General features: G+C 38.9%; 1 protein-coding gene across 5 annotated transcripts in view; it reads left to right on the top strand.

Annotated features, from left to right (window-relative positions):
* The window catches only part of PDSS2 (decaprenyl diphosphate synthase subunit 2), a 119,380-nt gene that overhangs the window by 31,456 nt on the left and 66,644 nt on the right, over nucleotides 1–21,280 (top strand). For all 5 annotated transcript variants that reach the window (XM_035564839.2, XM_035564840.2, XM_050709853.1 and 2 more), the window contains exon 2: nucleotides 15,617–15,748. In XM_035564839.2, coding sequence (XP_035420732.1) covers nucleotides 15,617–15,748 — 132 coding nt within the window. The remainder of the gene's footprint in view (nucleotides 1–15,616; nucleotides 15,749–21,280) is intronic.

Here is a 21,280-nt window from a genome sequence, read left to right as displayed (position 1 = left end):
ATACTAATCGTGTTTCATTTTAGAAACCTCAAGATCCGCTGTGGCTGACCTCGTGGGCAGAACGGAGACATTTGAGCACAAACACAGAGGCACCAAAAAGTTCTAGCATTCTAACCAACTGCTTCATAGTCTAGTGAAGAGAGAAAACGAAATCTCTGAAATTTTGTTTGGAATGGCATCTAACAATGCTAAAACAGTATTTGCCAACTGGCAAGAGCAAAGTTGATAGGTAAAGAAAATTGTTGAAAACACTGTATTATAATTGTAGTGGTACCATTTTTTTTAAAACAAGCTCTAATATATAATTCCAATGACATGCTTTTAAGATATCTGTACATTTTTCATTTACATTTTGACATTTAAATTTACATCATTTCATGATCCCGTAATTTTACAGCTCATCTTACATACGCTTTTTTTCAATGGCAAATTGAAATCACAGATGAAGTGCACTTAACTTGAGTAAGGAAGAAAAAATGTTTAGTGGGATGGGGAAAAAAATCGTAGCACACAAACATATTCCTTGGCTGCAAACTTGTATGTGCAAATTAGGCTCACTTATGAGAACGACCTTTTTCTTTTTTTCTTGTGCTAACAAATCCCAAGGAAAGTGCATATGGTTCCTCAGTATTAAAATGTATCCCACTTTTGGCATGGTAGAGAACACATTTTGTTATACTCGAGAACTTGCCAGCACACTACAGTAAAAATATAACTGGACTATTGGTTTTTTGGTGAAAGTTTAGCAAGTTTGCCAAAGTACTTTGGCTGTGATCCAAAGTCAAGCTCTATCCTTCAAACGCAGGATAGTATAGGAGGAGGAGGAGAAGTTCTTTATGCTGTGTCTCTGTCATGCTCTCTCTCTTAATTTTTATTAAATATCTAGTTTTATTTTCGTAAGGTATCTTGTAGGCATTTTCTGCTGAAATGTTTGCCTTACAACTTTATTTTAGAAGACAAATACATAGCTATAAGTTAGAAGTAATAAAAGCACTGTTATGTGCACTGTAGTGGTAAGAAAACATAATTTGAATGCGTGGTTTTGTTTTAACCAAAGGCAGCAGGATAGAAGAATAAATCAGGTTAGTGCTGATTGCGAATTTAAAATCTTGAGCATGCAATTGAAATTTTTTTTCCCTGGACTGAAATTGTTCAGAGAGCTTTTCATTCATGTTACCAAGCTCAAGCTGGCTGTTTAACTCTACTGAGGTTCTGCTTTCTCCTGATACTTATATTTACTTACAGAAAAATTTGTAGTTGCAGGTCATAAGCAGAATGTAGCTTAGCATAATTGTGGTGGCTAATCAAGTTATGCCACATCAAGAAATGTATATATTAGTGTTTTTTTTGTCTTGTTTTGTTCCCCCCCTGCCCCCCACTGTCTCACATGAACTAGGTGAGGTCGGGCTTAGTTGGTGTTAAGCTAAAGTAACAGCTGGAAAACTAGTGTGGTGAAAACCAGTGTTAACAGGTAAGTAGGGCCTTATTTTCTGCAAGTCAGCACTCTAATAATGTTAACAAAGTATAATTTGTGAAAAAACGTTCCATAGAAGCTGCTAAACATGGGCTGAAAGTTTTAAGAAAGATCCTGAAATCTGGGATTTGATTTTCATGTAACTCTTTCTACAGATAAGATGTAGCACTACCAGTTCTGTGCAATAGTTGTGGCAGGTTTTCTGGAGCATTTGTTGTTGGTGGTGTCAGAAGGTGTTGGTTATTTGTTTGAAGCACATTTTTTTCAGGCTTTGCTATAAACTTTTGAGTGTATTGCTCGAGGTAATCCTGAAATGGCGAAATGGTGCTTGTGGTGGGTTATGTAACAAAAAAAACCTGTAAGATAAAATAACGGAATACTGGAAATAAATGTAGTCTTGTCATAGTTGTATTTGCTGATTTTTATTTTGTTTCTGCAATGTCAGTACACTCAAGTGGACAAGAACCCTGGGAGCAGTCAACTTTTTCAGTGAGTTGTATCTTTACATGGATCTCTTTCACCATTGTAGTAGTAAGAGCTTGCTTTTAATATAACTAAAGAATATTGGAAATTTAGAATAACTTTCAGAAGCGTTTGGTATCTTTTGTTAGTAAGGTGTTGTTGGTTTGGATAATGTCACGTGGCATGTATGAAAGGTGCATCTTGTGGCTCTTCCTTCCAGGCCAATTAGAATTTTTTTCCTAAGATAAGAATTCAGATATTTTTATCACAGTTGAATTGTAGTATTAAGCAGAAACATTCTTTCAGATCTTTAAAGAAGTGAGTATTCTTCAAAATAAGCTGGTCTTCCTATAGCGATTTGAGTCCACGTTTTTTATGCTAAGCAAATTCTATCATCATTTGCTTGAAGATAAGCTACTGCTGAAAGTGCCAATTCTATTCTGTGTTGCTGTCAATGGGAACTTTTAGTGTTGTTTAGAGCTACGTAGCAAAATGTGTCAGGTTATAAGACAATTCCAGGTATGATTAGATAACCTACATGTTTTTTTTATAAATTGTGTAAAAATGTCAGTTATCTTCCTGCAAATCATAGCCAGAAATTTCTCTTCATTCTCACTCCTTCTTTTGTCTCAGCAAAGGTTTAAGATCAGTGCTCTATTCCATTGTCAGAGTCTAGCCTTTCTTTTTTATTTGCTTTGTGTCTCTTGGAGGCAGGATCAAATCAGTGACTTTAAATTTCCTTCTCTGTGACTTGTAATTATAGGGTAATTTTGCTTCTGGCAGCTTCACCTTTAGCTCTGTAGAGCTAAAGTTTTCCCTAGATGATGGACCTTGGAAAATCTTGATTTTTTTTTTTTTCAGGTTGCCTGAAGAAGATTCTTCTATTTCACCTTTCCTCTTAAGATATTTGTCTTGAAAGTTTTTCCAAGGCTGCCTGACTCCGTAGTGAATAAGTTTTCCTTGTACTGTAGGCACCTGAAGTGGTAAATAGGCTTCTTTAAAGCAAAGTGACAAGTCTGGCATGTCATTCATTTTTTCATTTTTCTTTTCATTCTTGATTCTACTCCAAGAATAATTATTTAGTAAGGTGCCCTCCTTTTTGGCAGTTGTGGAGTGGCTCTTTTTCTACTCTGTTAGCAGTGCTGCTTTCTACATGTTTGCCATGCAGTCGAGGTCACTCCAGCGGAGAGAAATGAGGTTCCTGCTTCACATTCCTGTCTTGTTTCTTCTTGCCAGCTTTTTTCTCATGGACTCCAGTAATTCCTCCAGACTCTGGCACCAGGCAGTCCAGGAAAATTTGAGGTGGTCAGTACCACTGATGCCTTTCCTGAATAACTACATAACTTCAGTGCAGAATCTCCGTCTCTTATTTGTGTTGGTATACTGTTTGAAATTGTGGTCCATCTTTTTGTGTCACATCTTACGTAAATAAAACAGCCAGCGTGAAGGCTTAGGTTGTCTTGTCTCTTCCACGAGAAGCCTAGAATCCTTTTGAATGACACAAAACATGTTTTTGCCCTTCTCTCCCTTTGCTGCCTCAACAATATGACATTGTTTTCGTACATTCAGCAAACTGAAGTTCAGGCCCTTCACAAAATGATTGCTGTGGTTTGCTACCCCCTTTTAAAAGGGCTTTGTGAAATTAAAATCTCATTAATTTGGAAGGCTCTGTAGCTTTAGTTGCATTTTCTTATCCTACTTTTTTTTTTTTCCTCTGCAAGAAGAGACCACGATTAGAATCACAGAGTGGTTTGGTCTGGAAGGGACCTTAAAGCCCACCCAGTTCCACCCCCCTGCCATGGGCAGGGACACCTCCCACCAGACCAGGGTGCCCAAAGCCCCATCCAGCCTGGCCTTGGACACCTCCAGGGATGGGGCATCCACAGCTTCTCTGGGCAGCCTGTGATAGTGCCTCACCACCCTTTGAGTAAAGAAAATCTCCCTAATATCTAATCTAAATCTACCCTCTTTTAGCTTAAAGCCGTTGCCCCTTGTCCTATCCCTACACTCCCTGACAGAGTCCCTCCCCAGGTTTCCTGTAGGCCTCTACAATTAACAAATGAACATTCTTACATGTAAATGGCATGTCTTCTCTTTCAATTTGTGCTCATTGCTTCTTGTCCTTTCACTTCTTACTGCTACAAGCTTGTCTTTTTTTATTCCCTCCCACCAGTTAGGCACGTAGATTTTCCCCCTAAGACTTCTCTTCTTGAAGCTAAGAAACCCCAGCTCTCTGTGCCAAACGTATTCACACCTTTAGTAGTTTTATACTTTTCAAAAATGTGTTATTGGTTGTTCTATGAATTTGAGGGGTTGGAGTTATGCGGAGATTTTTGTTGAATCTCAAGCTTATTAGTGATAACTGCTGGTAGCAGATTAGATAAGAGTAGATCTGGAAATTTTAATTCAGAGTAAAGAAAAGACAACTCTTTAGGTACTGCATTTGTCCTTGAGATGCTACTGCTTAGTGAAAAACAAAACAAAAAACATTAGACCTTACAAATTCTGTTTACTTTTCTTACCTGTTTTATGGGAGTTTCCCATGCAAACCCTGATTGAAATTTCTGATTAATTTCAGTGGGAGTTGGATCAAATTTATTTTTGTTAGTAGTATGTTGATGAAGTAATTTGTAATCTGGTTATAATACAGGTAATATCCATTCTTATCCATTTCAGATCAAAATAAGTTGGGCTCCTGAAATGGTCAGTAAACTTAATGGGGTTCTGCATCTGCCTTTCTTCCTTTTTTCCATTTATTTATTTATTTATTTATTTATTTTGAGCTATGGCATGAAACATACTACCCAGCTAAAACACAGGAGGAATGCAATGGCAAGAATCTGTTAGCAGTCAGTGCTGGTAGCTACTGCTTCAGACTTTTCCAGGGAGGTATCAAATCAAATGCAGTACCAAATCCAATTCTCTTGATAGTTCCAGCCATCTATAAAACAAGAACGCTTGTATGTTGCGTACCGGAGCTACAACTGAAAGATTAAAATGTAAAGATTTTTATTTCACAAATACAAAATCATCTGCAAGAGTAACCTCGTATTGTGACATAATGAAGGTAAGCTTACAGTTTGCTTACAGTTTGCTGTGTTTTCTCTGAACAATTCCAAGTGTAATAAAAACAAGAACATAATTCTAAAGCACACTTTAATACCAGTGGGTGTTAATACAGTCACACTGTTATTTCCTGTTCAAATTCATTATTTTAATCCCTGTCAGATTCATATTTGTGGTAGTAATGTACCCTGCATGGCAAGTGCTGAGAAAACATTTATAAAAAGCATTGCCAAAGAAGTCTGACTGTATAGACTACAGTGACTTTACTGTTGCGGATCTTCCTGTGTTTATGGAAAAAAAAGCACTACTTAGGCATGTCTGACTTGTAGATTTTGTTGCTCATATACCCAAGCTACTTAATAACTCTAATACATTAGATAGAATAGTACAGCAGTTCTATTGATATGCTGGCAAAGAAGCAAACATGACCGGTCTTTACCATCTGTTTATAATGCTATATAAAGAAGACCTTACTGGTTGCCACGGAAACCAGCATTTCCAAAACCACAAGTGTTTGCTTAAATTCTCAAGCCTTCTAAAGTCTTGTCCTTTTTTCTGAAGGAGAAAGAATAGAAAATCTCTAAAGTTTTCCAATGTTTTTTTCTAACATTTGCTTCACTGTAAAATGTTTTCAGCATTTTTGCACTGTATCTTGTTTCATTACTTCATAAATTTAAAGCATGCATTTGTAACTTAATGAGCTTATTTGATGCTTCGCTATGATCCAGGAAAAGGAGGCAGATATTTGTTGTGTTTATCTTTTGTAAAAGGAGGTTTTCCTATTCAGGCAAACTAGCCTGATTGTGATATTGACATACTGGAGTGAAACCTAGGGAATTTGGGTTGAGGTCAAATTGAAAAAAATTCTTAACTATGTTTAAAAACAACAGCAACAACAAAAACAGATTAATCAGTTATCACAGTCATCCACCTGGGTCTCACTGACAAGTGACCCTCTGGAATCAGGAACCTAGAGAAAAACAAAATTAAGATAATACTAGTAGGAGTTATGGTCTAGGTTTGTCTGTTTTCTCCCCTGTTGGCTTAAAATTGATTTTTTAGTTAAAATAAACAATTGAGAAGCCCTTGGTGTGTGTTATTTGGAAATAATACACATTTTTTATAGTATCTGTGTTTATGGAAAAATGTTTATATTTATAAAGAGTATTTATTCTAATTTGTAACTATGTGTACATATTGCTGCCTTGCATTCTGTCATAATTCTCCACAGCATTTTAAGTCATTTTGGCTGTTGTTGTTGTCATACACCCACCCACCCAGTTCATGAAAGGCTTCTGCTGTGTATGACCATTTAACTTCAGTGGGTTGTGACAAATGTAAAGTCTTTAGAATTTGTACTGCAGTTGGGTTATTGGTGCTGGTTGGTTTTCAGCCACTTAAAACAACTTTTTTTTTTTCTTTCTATTTAAAAGGAAGATCTGTATTTACAGGATTCTTGTTGTGTTTGGATTAAGCTACTTGGATTAAGTGGGAAAAAAAACGCATTGAAACAGAGAACTTGAGCCTCACGTAAAGAGCTGTCTGTTTGTAGGGAATACGTATTTGCAACCATCTGAATAATGCTGAAGATCTGTTAAGCTGTTATTTAGAAATATTGTTGAGCACAAAAGGTTAAAAGAGCTTTTTGGATCATCCTGTAATGACAATGCATATCCTAACATTTTTGCCATTTTATATTTCAATACAGTTGTAAAACATGCTGTAAGCATTTTCATCGTGAGGTAATGGCCAGGAGTTGACCTATTTCATTGTTGCATTTCCCTAGTAGAGTTTATTTAATGCAAAATACATTTTTATGACAGGCTTTACAATTACAATATTGCTGAAATGACACTATACCTCTAGAGGTGTCTGAATTCATTAGCCTTGTGAAGCTAATCATATCTCTGTCACTCACAGAACTCTTCCAAAATATTTTTAATTCGTTTCACTTAGCAGAATATTCTTGCATCTGCGAGCCTGTTTTCAAAAAGGTAGCCTTGTGCTTGTGTAGACCTGTTGATATTGGTTGACGGCGGGGTGCTAGACCTCCCACAATGTTTAAATAAAGTAAATATTGATGGAGAAATCAGACACACAAAAATTAGGCTTCTGTCTAAGTATTTGTGGTTAGAAAAATAAGGGCGCCAGACTTGCAAGCTACTGCTGGTCAGAGTAATTGCACTCAGACACTGACTGCATTTTTAGGTATTAGCTTGCCTGTTATCCACATCACATTCCAAGATCAAGTCAAACACCAACTAGGAAAAGCAGCAGAGATTGGCAGTAGGTTTAAAAATATGTATTCTTCTGTGGTGTCTTCAGTGTCATCCTTAAGGTAGTCCTTCTGCCCTGCCTCTAACACTCATAGTATCTGATGGGGTGAGGGTACTATTATCAAACAAATAAATAAAACTCTTCTCTGAATAATCAATGTGTTTGAGATAATGTATGATTATAGCTATTCATTTTATAGCGATTTATTTTTTTCAGTGTCTATCATAGAATCATCTAATGTCATCTAGTCCAACCTCTAACCTAGTACTAAAGTCCACCACTAAACCATGCCAGTAGGTTCTACATCTACACATTTCACAAAGACCTCCAGGGATGGTGACTCAGCCACTTCAAGAGTTACACAACTCTTTCAGCAAAGAAATTCCTCCTAATATCCAACCTAAACCTCCCCTGGCGCAACTTGGGGCCATTTCCCCTCGTCTTATCCCTTGTGCTTAGGAGAAGAGCCTGATCCCCACCTCAGTACACCCTCCTTTAAGGTGATTGTAAAGTACAGTCAGGTCTCCCCTGAGCCTTCTTTTCTCTGAGCTAAACAACTCCAGCCCCCTCAGCCGTTCCTTGTAAGACTTGTTCTGTAGCAGGCTGTTTACAGACCTTAGATGACCATGCAACCTAAAGGCAGCTCTGTCAAAACTTCAGTTAATTTGTTGAGTATTTTCACTCATGTAAAAAGAAAAAAGAAAAAAAAAAGAATAAAAAGCTGGTTGACCTCTTCTTACCCAGTGAACCTCTTTCCTCCTGGTTCTCAGCTGCTCATAAATTTCGCAGAAAATTGGGAGTCCAGAGCTGCTTTTTCTGCCTTTTTAAAAAATTAATTAGCAACTCCTCCTATTGATCTTAGGGGATAATCTATTGTAAAAGAAGTACCTCAAAATTTTTTAAAAAAGTATGCATGTATATGTGATTTGTATAACCTCTGCCATTGGGAAGTCTAGTTAATGTACTTGCAGGGGATGATAGACTGATCCTGATGTCTAAGTGAGATTCTTCAGGCTACAGGGAGAAAATGTCTTTTAAGAATTCAAAGACTGTATCAGTTTCTAGGAGCCATAAATGGTGAAGTACAGTACACTGCCAAAGGGTCAGGGCCAAGTATCAGTATTTGCTTTGCACTTGCCCCCAAACCTGTAGTTTTTTAAACTTGATCTTTATGTTGGTAGTTGATTTTTGTGAAGTCTTGCCCAGTCTGAATCTCCACAAATTTATTTAATCTTCTGATTCTTAGTTTTTTTAGAAGGATCCATCTTTTGTGATCATTACTATGTTTAAAAGTTTTTTTTTGAAGTTTTTTAAAAGAACTACGGTATTTGGAATACGTGCCAAAACTATATGCAGCAGCTCCAGGAGGAGATGGGGTCTCCTGATCTTGAAGGGTACTCTGATTTTTTCTAGAAGACTTTTACACCTAACATCTCGAGATTTTCTCTTGAGATAAATTAGTTCTAGAAAGATGCAATTCACCCCAGTTCCATGCTCTTCTCCCTTTCTATGCACAGAGTCCCTGTGGAGATCACGTTTACTAAGCTAGGCAGTGATGAAACTTTGAATGGGATTCTTCCTCTTCAGTTAAGAGACGTTTCCCCTTGTAAGCAGAATCCCTGTGAAAAATGAGCAGCTGTTTCCTACTCTCAAGGAGTCTCTCAGGTCAGAGAGGACCTTGGGAGCTTTTCTCCAGGCTGCGCAGGCCCAGGACCACGCTGTTCCTCACAGGGGAAGGGCCCCAGCCTGACTGGGTTGCCCTGTGCTGAATTCATTCCAGTTTGTCACTGTTTCTCTTATACTGGCTGCAGAATTGCAGACATGGTCTAATGAGGGCTGAACAACGGCGAATAATCGCCTCCCTTCACCTGCTGGCTACGTTTCTGTTGGTGCAGCCCTGGACACGCTGTTGGCTCATGGTGTGCCTGTGGTCTACTGGGACCTTCTCAGCAGAGCTGCCTCGTGTTCAGTCAGTAATGCACGGGGCTGGAGTCCGTCCCAGGTGCAGGACTGCATTCATCCTGGTTAAATTTCAGGTTACTTAGGTCTATAAGGTTCTTAACATCTTCTAGATTTTGAATTCATGTTCATGTATACTTCTGTAACCTTCTCCCTTCTCTATTTGCTTTGTGAAGAAAGTAATTAATATTTTTAAAACACGTTTCTGGATTTTGGGGTAGATCCTAACATCTGGGACACTTAAATACCTAAATTTCCTAAAAATCACAACTTAAATGTATGTTGAGTGTTCTTTAGTCACTCTCCCTGGCTGATAGTACCTGAAGAGATGTTCAGTTGTCCAAGCCCAGGAGCAAGCTTCTGAAGCTCGCTTGTCTTCATCTGCAGCCTCCAGTGGGTCAGCTGTGCTCAAAACAAGTGGCATGAGAAGGCTGATGCCCTTCTAGCCTTAGATGTTGCAATAAACATGTATTTTTAATGTCTGAAGATATGTTGTGCAGAGGGGTATTTAATACATACATGAAACTTCAATAGCTGCTGAAACTAAGTCACTATAGACTGCTGTTAACATTCACAAAATATATAATGTTCTGAATAACGTATGCATGTTTGTGTGTGATCATATGGTCATATAGTGAATCATATGATTCAGATAAGTGCACCTATAATACAGCGGTTTAACATCTGTTTAAACAATGAGTACGTCAAGAGAGTTTTCTCTTTTTTACTTCTGACAAGTTATTAATAAAGCAAATTGGATAAAAGCCCTGAGGCCAGTGGACCTCGTGCATTTCTAATAAAGCAGCCAACAGTCTCACCAAACAGCTCTGTGGCTTACCTCTAGCACTAGATACAGAATCATCAGTTATAATTAATTTTGAAAAAATGTTTTTTTTCAAATGTGCTTACACCTGTAACCACGAGTTTATCCTGATAACCTTTCTGTGTTGAACAAAGTAGGTGTTACAGATTTAAACTGTTTATATTGTCACATCTGGGATTGTCAGGTAGGATTGAGATGTTTCTTTTGCAGAGCAGTATTTATTTCAGCCTAAAACTACACTACTAAAAACTACTAAAACTACACTGTGTTTTCAAAAGCGTTATCCTAGGCTTATAAATCATCAGCATAGTTTATTTTGGTTGTGTTACAGACTTTTTTCCCAGTTGCTTTTTATTAGGACTGCATGAACAGGTGATTCTTTCTTCAACAGAAGAATTTTCCTTTTGTTCAACATTGGAAGTGGGGGAGACAGAGGGATGGCTGCTCAGCACCAGGTATCTTTCCCTGTTTCTCACTAAACAGAGCTTGTGTGTGACCCAAACCAAAACGATTGATTCTGTCACTGGGACACTACCAAGAAAATGCGTGGAGAGGTAGGGCAAGGTGAGAGCACAGCACTTTGCTCGCTTCAGCCCCCAGCCAAGCTGGCCAGTGGTTGGAGTACCTGGGCAATGGGAGAAGGACATCCTGGTGGCCTGCTGGGACAGCTGACAGCAGGGCTGCAAACCGAGCATCCCATGCCTGTGTTGGTAATAAGCAGAAATTTGGGAAACAGCAAAAACGTGACAAAACATTTAACGACCTTCCTTTTGACTCCCCCTAACATACCTTATCATGTCTGTTTTGATTGGATTTTTTTTTCTGTAGTCATAGTGGTTACATTGGGACTAGCACTACTACACATAGATATGCTTTCTTCTGCTATACCCACCTTCGCAGTCAGTTGACTTCCCAATTGCCTGTGTTGTTGTTTTTTTCCTTCCCATGTTTCACCAATGTCCATCTCTTCTTTACAGCAACTGTTCTATTTGCCATGTTTCTCTTCTGTTGTTTGAATCCTGAGTTTAATGAAAAAATAAGCACATTAGCTGTTTTTTTTTTTCTCGTAACCTCCTGTAGTGCAAATAATTTCAGATCTTCACAGTATTTAACTGATTGCTCAAAAATAGGAACGGTGCATTCAATAAATGCTCTATTTATTTACTTATTGATAGAAGTGTGAATTACTACTGGAGTTAAACCTGACAATTATTTGAGGCTCATATTTTAACTGCAAAGTCTACTGAAATGGCTGCACATGTGGAAAAATACACAAAGCATTAAGTGAAATGCTCATGTTTGCTTGATTTATTCTCTGCAGCAGACCAACCCTGGTAGTAGGAGGTGTAATTTGCAGCACATTAGCTATTAGCCAGTGTCATTGCTTGAGTGGGTGGTGTGAGTCTCTTATGTCTGCACAGTGTCACACTGCGCATGTTTCGGAGCTAGGCTCTTCTCCCCTGTGCTGTGAGATTAATTTTTTGTGAGCAATGTTCTGTATTTAAAACTGTGAATCTGTCAGTTTTCAGATGGGTTATTCTGTCACATGGGTAACATCTAGAGTAAATGCTTCCCCCTTCCCTCCCCCTGAAATTCTTAATGTTTAGCAAAACCAGATAGTCGCAGCGTTTGACTTACCTGCCTTTTTTTGGTATGTGGTCCCCTGAGGATGAACTATGTTATTTGCGAGGTACCCAGCCTGTAAGAAAATTACCCTAATGTTTCTTTGAGGGTACCCTGTGCATGTACTTGCAGTGTTCAGCAGAGGTTTATCCAAGCGAGTCTCAGCTTGATGCATCTTTTTTTTTGTGTGCACAATTTCACTTGGGTTGCTTTTAGTTCACTTTTTTCCCTAGAGGCACCTGTCTCCTGCCACATACCCATCAAGACTAATTGCACCATCTGGAAGACTTTTGTGTAGCTGTTACTTGTGCAGAACATCTCTTGGGAGCTTAATTCTGAATGTGAATGTGACCCCTGAAGCCATGTCGAGTAGCTGCAGTAGTTTCCAACCTCTAAAGGATGATCACCGTAGGCTTTATTTGTTTCAAGTCTAATGCGGTTTGCTTTCGTATAGATATGTTACATGTCAGTAACAGAACTTCAGTCACCTTTTGAAGGGAATTAGATTTTGAATATGGGTTTGGTAATTCGCCGAAAATCCTGTCTAGAACTGCATCCAAACCATATAGGTTTGGATATAGGCTGTATGACTAGGTGTAGAAACAACAGACACGTTGCACCTTATTATTATACTATTTACTTTTTATGTTCCGTTCTTCCCCACCACATCTGCACTTCTCGTTAGTGATGTTCTGCTAAGAATGTAAGGTGTTCTGGCGAACGTGGCTGCAGCCCCCCGAGCAGCTCTGAAACAACTGCTTTTCTTATTGCTATGAATCTCGTCAAATGTTTTCAGCACAGGTCATTTGCTGCTCTTCCTTACCGAGGCTTGGTTCAGGTGAAAGCACTGCAGTTTTTTGTTTCCACTGGTGGCTATTTGGGCAGTGGCTTATTTAAAGGTCAGTGTTTTAAAATCTTGTGGTGGACAGCTTTCTTCCCTACTTTCTGTAATAACACGTCTGTTGGAAAACTGTAGAGCACTGAGCATGAAAAAATGAAGCATTCTGGCTTTATAAAAGTATCAGCATAATTTGTTTTATATATATATATTTATTTTAAAAGTGCCACTCACTTCTCATGCAATCCTGCACTTAGTAAGTAAGGCACTCCAGTTTCACCAGAGTATGTATGTAGATTTTTTTTTCCTAAAACCATTTTTCTTTGAAAAATGATAGAATTGTAAAAAAAAATGTTGAGGAAATACGAGGAGACTATTTGTATTCAGTTGCATCATCTGTGTAACTTGTTTGCTTGTGAGTAATGTGGTCAGCTGGAGTTCAAGCCAGATAAGTACTTATACCACCACAAACTATCATGAATTCTTACTACAGGATATACATGCGTATACATTGTTCATTATGTATATTTTCTATTTTTTTCTTTCCTTGAGTAGTTTAATGTTTGTTGTGGCTCCAACTTTGGAAATGTGTAGAATTTTAAATGCTTAACTGTGTTGGCCATGTTCTGTTAACTATATACTGGAATATGGTAAGAAAAGTAATTCGTTCATGTGCTTGGCAAGAGTTAAGGTATGTAAGGTGTAAATTCCAAGGATGCTAAAGGCAAGCAGCTTTCCCCACGTTAAAATCCCTCGCAGCACGTACCCGGTGAGCAGAGCAGAGCTGTACATTGCAGCACCGTGCCGCTTGTTCTTGGGAGCTGTTCTGAGCCGCGTGAGCTTTCCCGGCTTTGAATGGTTGGGAAGCTCTGCGTGAGCGGTATACAAAACGAAATCATTGTCTGCTCTGGGAAGTTGTACAGCATCTGCCTTTCACCAGCTGTTCTGCTGCTGTATTCATTTTTTTTAAAGGATCTTTGGGGGTGGAAGGACCGGAGCCGATGACTTTGCGATGGCTTCTCCTTGGGAGGTGTTGTGGAGTCTCTTGTGCTAAACGCAGCCTGCACTGAATTTTGTCTGGCACTAAACTATTGATTACCCATGTTCTCCCAGTTTTCTGAAACATAATGATTAGTTTATTTTATGATAGCAAGCAAGGCAATGGGTTAATTGCTATTTTCATTTCACTGCTCTGTTAAGAGGCTAATATGTAACTTATTGCAGATTAAGACGGGTGGCTAGCGCACATTTCTGGCAAAGTTTCAGCTTTGCCCATAAATGTTTGGTGTCCAGTTGGTTCTTAAGACTTAGTTGAACCAAACTCTTTAGCCACCTCAAGCCATAAACACCTGCCTTCTCTGTTGGAAATGTGGCCGAAGTCGATGCCTTCTCTCACACCGTCCTGGTGTGTGTTGTGGTGAGCATGGCAGCACGGAGCTGGCCGGGCTTCCCAAGCGCACCGTAGGACGTGGGCAGGTTAGAAGGGCACAGAACGAAAAGCCGTGTCCTGGCTTGGCTAGCTAGACCCTGCCAGGGCTAGAAATGTTGTAGGTTGTAGTAGGAAGGCATATTGTCCTCCTCTTTCATCGATCGTTAGCAGCCTTTGTAGGATGTGGCAGCATGGAGAATGTGCTCATGAGCCCGGCGCTTCTCCGAAGGGAGCAGCGCTGGTCTGGAGACAACGCAGTGCTAAGTTGTACAGCACTGCCCAGCACGGGTGGACCCTCTTGTTCTCCTCCGAGAGCTTCTGCAGGCACCTGGTTTAGTTTGGTCCATTCCCCAGCGCTGTGGGAGAAGTTGTGAAGGCTCAGCAGGAGAACTCCAGATGTTATTTGTAGTAGTGTTTAAGTATCATTTAAATTATGACTTTTAAAAATGTTTTTATGTCTGCGAAAATAAATAGTATACTGAAGATATTCTTGCATTGTGAAGTGATATAAACGTAATGGAAAAAAAAAATCCAAATGAAACTTTAGGTTGCATGCACTGTTTTTGCATGTTATTCAAATGTACTTCCAAGGTAGACCGCCGAACCTTTCAGTTAGTTGACTTAAAGACAGGTTTGCTTTGATTTCCTTTAGTGATTAGGGTTAAAATTATATACTGGAACAAAATGGGTTGAAGTGTTTAGTGATCTGTGATGTAGTTCTTACTTGCTTAACAAACATTTGAATACTGGAGATAAGAGCTCTTATTAGAAATTAGTTCGCAGATTTAATAGCATCTGGAATATATTATCCTTTCTTGTAGCTATTTAGCCTTTTTGATGATCATAGGAAGTAGAAAACAACTTTGACAAGGACAGGAAGAATACAATTTGAGACGCTGCTGTCAAAAGGAAAGCAAAGCTTACTTTAAAATAAACTAACTTCTGAGATGGTGCATCTGAGTGGTCACTTAGAATCGCTTTCAACAGATGTTTTTGCGGGCAGAGAGAACAGGCTTCCTTCTGACCCCAAATTTAAAGGTGCATCATTTGAAACAGCTCCTTTGTTTAAAACAGCCTCTCTCTAGTTCATTTATCTTTTACAATTTTAGCTTTTATTTCACTGTTTTCATCAGTTTCTGCAAAGTCTATTCCTGAAGTACTTAGACATGTCGTGTGTATTGTGTCGTCTGGTCATAACCACTCTGATCTAAACACTTTTATTTCAACAGGTTATAGACTTTGGTCGTACTTTTCCAATTTTCCCTTTCTTCTCTTGAAGTATGAGACTTCTTTTGGTTTTCCTGTACTTCAAAAAACAAACTGAAAGCTCTTATGTTTCTGATACAATATATCATTGAATTATTTTGAAATACTCCTTTCATGACATGACATGAAATGCAGGACATATGCTGCTGCTTGGAAATAAACAAGATTTAATCCTGATTACTTACATTGCTCTGCAGTATTAATATTTCAATGTAAGTTATAGGTGAGGGATGACAAAAGATCATGATTAATAATTGCAGCTTATTTTCATGCAAATGTGAATCTTATAGACTTGATGAAATGATAGCAGCCGGAGGTCTGAGTCTTTCTTCTCCACTTCGGTATAACCAGTGAAAATAGGTTGTAAAAAATGTGCTTTTTTTCTTTCCTTTTTTGCAGGGGTTTTGTGTACGATAGCCGAAACAATTTACAGATGCGAGGTTTGGTCGTATTGCTCATTTCCAAAGCTGCTGGACCCAGCACAGCAGAACTCTCTTTCCAGCACAACATGGTCAGTGGGATTTATTCCAGGTAAGTAGTAAATTTCTTTAGCAAGATACACAGGGGTGCATTTGATAGGCAACATCATGGTGATACCAGATTGTCTTAGTGGCCTGCTCAGTTGTTAAGGAAAATCAGTATTTAGCTAATTACAAATCTTTGTTCCTCTGGGTTATTATAAACTTTGCACGATGAAAATAATTTCCTACCCTTTGTATAATGCTTATAATATCCATGTCTAGTTCTTAATTAGGGTATATGGGCACAACCTAATCAAAAAGATTTGAATCAAGATAGGTATTAGAAAGCTTATGTTAAGAGGTACTCAGAATAAAAAAATAATCTTTTTAATTGAGTATTTTTGTTTTGAGTTACTCAAGAGTTATTTAGGTATACCTACTTACTGGAATTTTCAGAATCGGATTGCCAGTCTTGTGGAGTACCATTTTGTTTCACTGGGAAAATAATTTTTGCTATCACCACTTTGAAGGATATTTTACCTCGAAAGGGCAGTGTAGAATAAAGTTTTTTACCTACCACGTGTCACAGCTGAATTACTGAGCCTGCCGTTAAGGTTCCTCAGGCTCTTGCTGAGATAATCTAGTTTCATCAAGTTCCTAAATATCTTTTATGTATTTAAAGTCAATTACTTAATACTAGTAACAACAGTAATCAGAAATAGTGGTTGCTCTCATTTGTGTGTTTGACAGTTGTCTCTTCCACTGAAAAATAAGTGAATTTAATGAGTTCTGGTTGAAAATCTGCACAATTTCAATTTTTGAAGTCCTTTTGACAAATTGTGAATGTTGCTAGGTTGAGGGAACAGGCTGTCGTATTTTCAGTTAACTGTGTTTCTGACCACTATAGTGCGTTAAATGAGGATGCACAAACTTAGTGACATGTTTGTAGCCTGATTTGTTTTAGAAATGCAGGGATAGCATCTTAAAATTGAAAAGACCAAAACAAATAAAGGCCTTAAAATATATATATGTAGTATCTTAAAGCAACAGAATAGAGAAGGAAAATATATATGAATGGTAAAGGACAGAAATGAGAATAAGTAAGAAAAAAAGACAAAGATATAAGAGGCTTGTTAAGGAGGGGCTGTGTTGTCCCCTTAGCCATTTAATTCCACTCTTGTTTGGTTTTGTCCTTAATGTCCCCTTAGGGTTGTAACATTTTTATATTTATATGCAAATGATGCTGTATGAGAGCATAATTCTAGTTAGTTAATTATGGTGCAGGAGGTATTTTAGTTGATTTTGTAAATGATTAAAAAAGTTTACCTTAAGTATGTCTCATAAAAGGAGAGAAAAAGCATTATGTTTTGATAACCAAGTTTTTGAGTATGATGATTCTCACCGTGGAGGTAACTTCTGAGCGTTTAAAGCTGCCACTGGGAAGGTGACTAGTGGAAGTGTTCATTAAGGAGCAAATAAGACCTTGAATTAATAATGAGCCAGTTGGTGTAAATGGACATCATTGGAGCTATGCCAGTCCAACCAGCTGAAAATCTAGCCTAATAATCTAAGTTTGAGCAAGTCAATAGCCATTATAATATCTAGTTTAGAGTTACCAAGGTACTCCAGAAACGAAGCGGTTTTGAATATGCCCACACAGGTTCACTTAAGGTTCATTACTCTCTGTGAAAGTGATAACTGTGGAGTCATTAATTTAAATGAATTTTCAATGGCACTTTAGATCTGTAGCGTGATGTAAATATGAGCAAACTGATGCATGCTAGCAAAGTGCCAGTGCTTTGTTTCATTTTGTGCCGTGGTGAGCCAGGTCTTGCCTTCTGCTGAAGTCACTGTGGGCCTTGCTTTTGACTTGGAACTCTTTTATTTTTATAATGAGCTTGTGACTGTGTCCTTTTCCAAATGCACTCTTAAATGTCTGTCTTGTTTCTGATTATGATTTATCTTAGTTTTAGCTTTTTTTTTTTTAGCTTTAGCTAAGAGAACCAACAGCTTGTAAAACAATGATCTTAAAGGGCCTTTGCAGTTGTTTTATATATTACAAATAACGTTTTACAAACTGCTTTCTCCTGAATAAGAACCAAAGGACTTTCTTTTCCCTTAGTATGTTCTTATTTCCTATCTTGGTTACAGTCTAATTATACATGGTGCGTGTATTAAACCTGTATAGCAAAGTCCATCCCTCAGTGATACACAGTGAAGAAATGTGCTTAATCCTTTATTGTTTATACACTTCTCCAGCTTTGGGAGTATTTTTTTGGAAATACATTCTTATAGATTTTCAGCTCAGCTGTAAACCATACAGCTCTTTTTTTTTTGTTGCCATGCCATATAATTACTTCATCTTTAAATATAATATTTTGCTGGAAATATTATTTCTGGCACTGTAACAAGCATCTTCATTGCCTGATACTTATGTGAACGTTATATTGTGGACTATTAGCTGGGATATGGCTCACTTGATTTTAGAGTACTTAGTAGTGATTAATTAATTGCATTCCTGAAATCTGAGCATGAACGAAGTTGTTCCATTACTTGTCAGTGATTGCACAAGCCCAGTCTTTCTTTTCCCTCTGTTTGTGTTGGAATCGGCTCTTGTGCTCTCTTGAAATCTTCCATCCCGTGGTGGATAGCTAGGTTACATCAGTCCATTATATCTGGTACTACACTAAATGTACAGTCTGTGAACAGGAAGATGTAATAGTACCATAGTTATTTAACATAGAAAAACACATGCACACAAAAAAGGACTTTTTATCTTGGGATGAGACTTGTTCTGCATAACCTTCTTTCCCTATTTGATATCTTGAATCACAATATAAATGAGCAATGCGATAACCATAACTAAAACATAAAGAATTGACTTTGGGATAGACAAAATTTTCTTTGTCCTGTTCTCCCAAACTTTAAATATGTCAATTCACAGGACAATTGACCTAAATGTATAAAAATAGGCTAGCTAGCTGCTTAGCTGGCACCTGTTTTTTCTTACTGGTACACAATGGAGCAAAACCGATGCCTGCGACCAGAGAGCGATCTTTTTCTAGAATAATGAGGATTACAATTTAGGTAGTTACAGGAGCAGAGCTAGCATAGTGATATGATGCTGTCTGTGGCCAGCACTGCCTCCAGGTTTGGTTGGCACTTCACAGTTTGCAGATGTGGTCTGCCCACATTAAGCTGGGGGGGAATTGTGGTTCATTTTGCACAAGGATATCGTAGTAACTGCTGGTTACCTTATGAGTCATGCTGAAGATAAGGAGGGAAGCGTTATAAACGTCTGCTTGGCATGCTTTCCTCTGTACTGCCACCTCCCTGTCAGGATGCCAGCAACCTGATTTTATTCCTCTTGGCGGGGAAAGGAACATGACATTACTTCCAGCTCAGCACCACTGCTCCCAAAAGAGGATGCAAAAGAGAAGTAGCATCATGATAAACAGCCCTATTTCAGCTGCTGGACAGATTTCCTAAAATCGAAACTTTCTGCTGGTCGCTTACCGTTTAGGTGGGTATTTCCTTGGCTACAGAGCCATGGCAAATGCAGTGATGAAGTACAGTGCTCACTGCAGGGTGTGCAAGCAGCGTCATGTAAGGGCTGGGGTCATTGTCTGAACTCAAGCAAAGTATGCGTCTTGTATTCCCTTGGAACTCCTCCCTGTTTCTTCTCTGCTGAAGAGAACACAAAATGCGTGCTTAAGTTTAGGCAGAATCTCAGCAATTGTAATTTATCATGCTAATAGTGTCAGAGAACACCTCAGACGTAATGCTGGAGCCTAGAGCTGAAAAAGAGCTTTGAGACCCATTTCTGAACTTGTGATTATGCTAGAGCTCAACGCTGCTCTCTGTTGCCTTCTTTCAGAGCAAATCTTACTTGGATGGTCAAGGATGCAGCTTGCTGGGCTTCTGCTGTGCTGCTGGAGGTTTTTGATTAACCAGGATCATATGGTTTCTGAACACTTTCAGCTTTATGCTTCATAGCTGAGCTAGATTCTTACAACTGAAGATACCAAGATGGGCTTGTTCTCTCTCACTAAATACCCAAAGGGGTATCTTATGCTGTTCACGTCTGGCACTGCCAGACACTATTGGCTGGGGGCTGAGGAATCTCCTTGGCTTTATATTGAGCAACAGATTCCTCACGTAGCCTCTATATTGCAGCTAAAAGTGCAAGTGATGCCAAGGAACGAACTTATGCCATTTCTTCAGGCCTCAATATCCTTGGCTCTACTACAGCAAGTTATTTTCTTCTCTCTTACATGTTTTGCATCTTTTTCTTTTCTTCTTCCATTAGTGCCAGTTTCAGAAGTATCCTCCAGCACTGACACCATTGCCTCATTGCTTCAGCTCTGCTGATTCCTTTGGATACAACAACGGTTTTGGAACCAGCACTGATGCTTCCAGCAAAAGCCCATTTGAAGTGGGAGTTAGCAGCCAATACTAATCCTTTTTATGATAATTGTGTCCTTTACTCATCAGGTTCCAGTAATAATCCTTACTAAGTGCCCTAGGTACCTTTTTATGGACACGTGTGCTCATGCACATACACCTTTGTCATTGTGGATATATCCAAGTCCTGTTGGCACCTCCTTTAAAGGAACATTGATTTGAAGCTTAAAGGTCTCTGAGAATTACCAGGTCTTGTCCAGACTGTTCGTTCATCCGTTGGTTGCTTTTTCTCTGGAAGTTTCTCTGGTTGCAGGAAGGTCAGGAGACCTACTGCTTTGTTCCTTTGCAGTTCCATGTAGTTTACTCCCAGCTTTTATTTGCTAGATATGGAAACAAAGAAAAATTTTCCATCCCCAGATTTTCAAAATTAGTAATGTGGGCTGTGCCCAGGCCTTCTATGAGAACACAGGTGTAAAGCTCTTGTCTCTCTTAGTGACTTCTGGTGGGATATCCCTGTGTATTTGCAGGGACATTGGGAATCTCTCCTGTTTCTCATAGATGACAGCTCACCATCTGCAGCTCTGTCCTTTCTCCAAAACCTGTGCCATGGCACGCGTAAGAGGTGATGCTGTGCTTGTTAGAGCAGTCTTTAATTGCTGCGTGCATGAAAGGCAATCAGGCTGCCCCCAGGGAACTGAAGCTGTGTGAATGATGCTGCTTGGACTCTTTCAGACTATAAAGTTAAATAAGGACTAGTGTAGTCCAAGGCGTAGAGGTTATATGCTTATTACAGTATGTGTTTGAGATCTGTGTTCTGCACAGACGGACATTGGTTTGTTGACTTCTCAATCTGTCCTGGGCTGCTGTTGAACTGGGATTTTTATGGTTGAGGGGAAACCAAAATGACAGTAATCTGGTTTGAATAATTAGTGTAACAGCATATGAGGTATGAGCACACCTTCTATGAAGATTGAGGAGAATATAGTGTTCCACGTGGTGTGATTAACAGAATACGTGCTTCACGTGGACGTGCTCCTTGGGCTCTGCCTTCCCTGAGAGCTCCAGTTATTGGCAGGTAGTCTGTCCTGCCCTTGTGAGTGCAGATGAACAGCTGAGAGCTGCTGCGGTTCTTGACTCAAGCTGTTGCATCTCCAGTTGAAGTAGATGACTACAATAGCAAAGGGCTACCTGCTGGTCT

Source organism: Cygnus atratus, chromosome 3 (genome assembly GCF_013377495.2).
Source record: "Cygnus atratus isolate AKBS03 ecotype Queensland, Australia chromosome 3, CAtr_DNAZoo_HiC_assembly, whole genome shotgun sequence".
NCBI lineage: Eukaryota > Metazoa > Chordata > Aves > Anseriformes > Anatidae > Cygnus > Cygnus atratus.
Note: the sequence above shows the minus strand (reverse complement) of the source record. Positions and strands in the feature narration are given on the sequence as shown.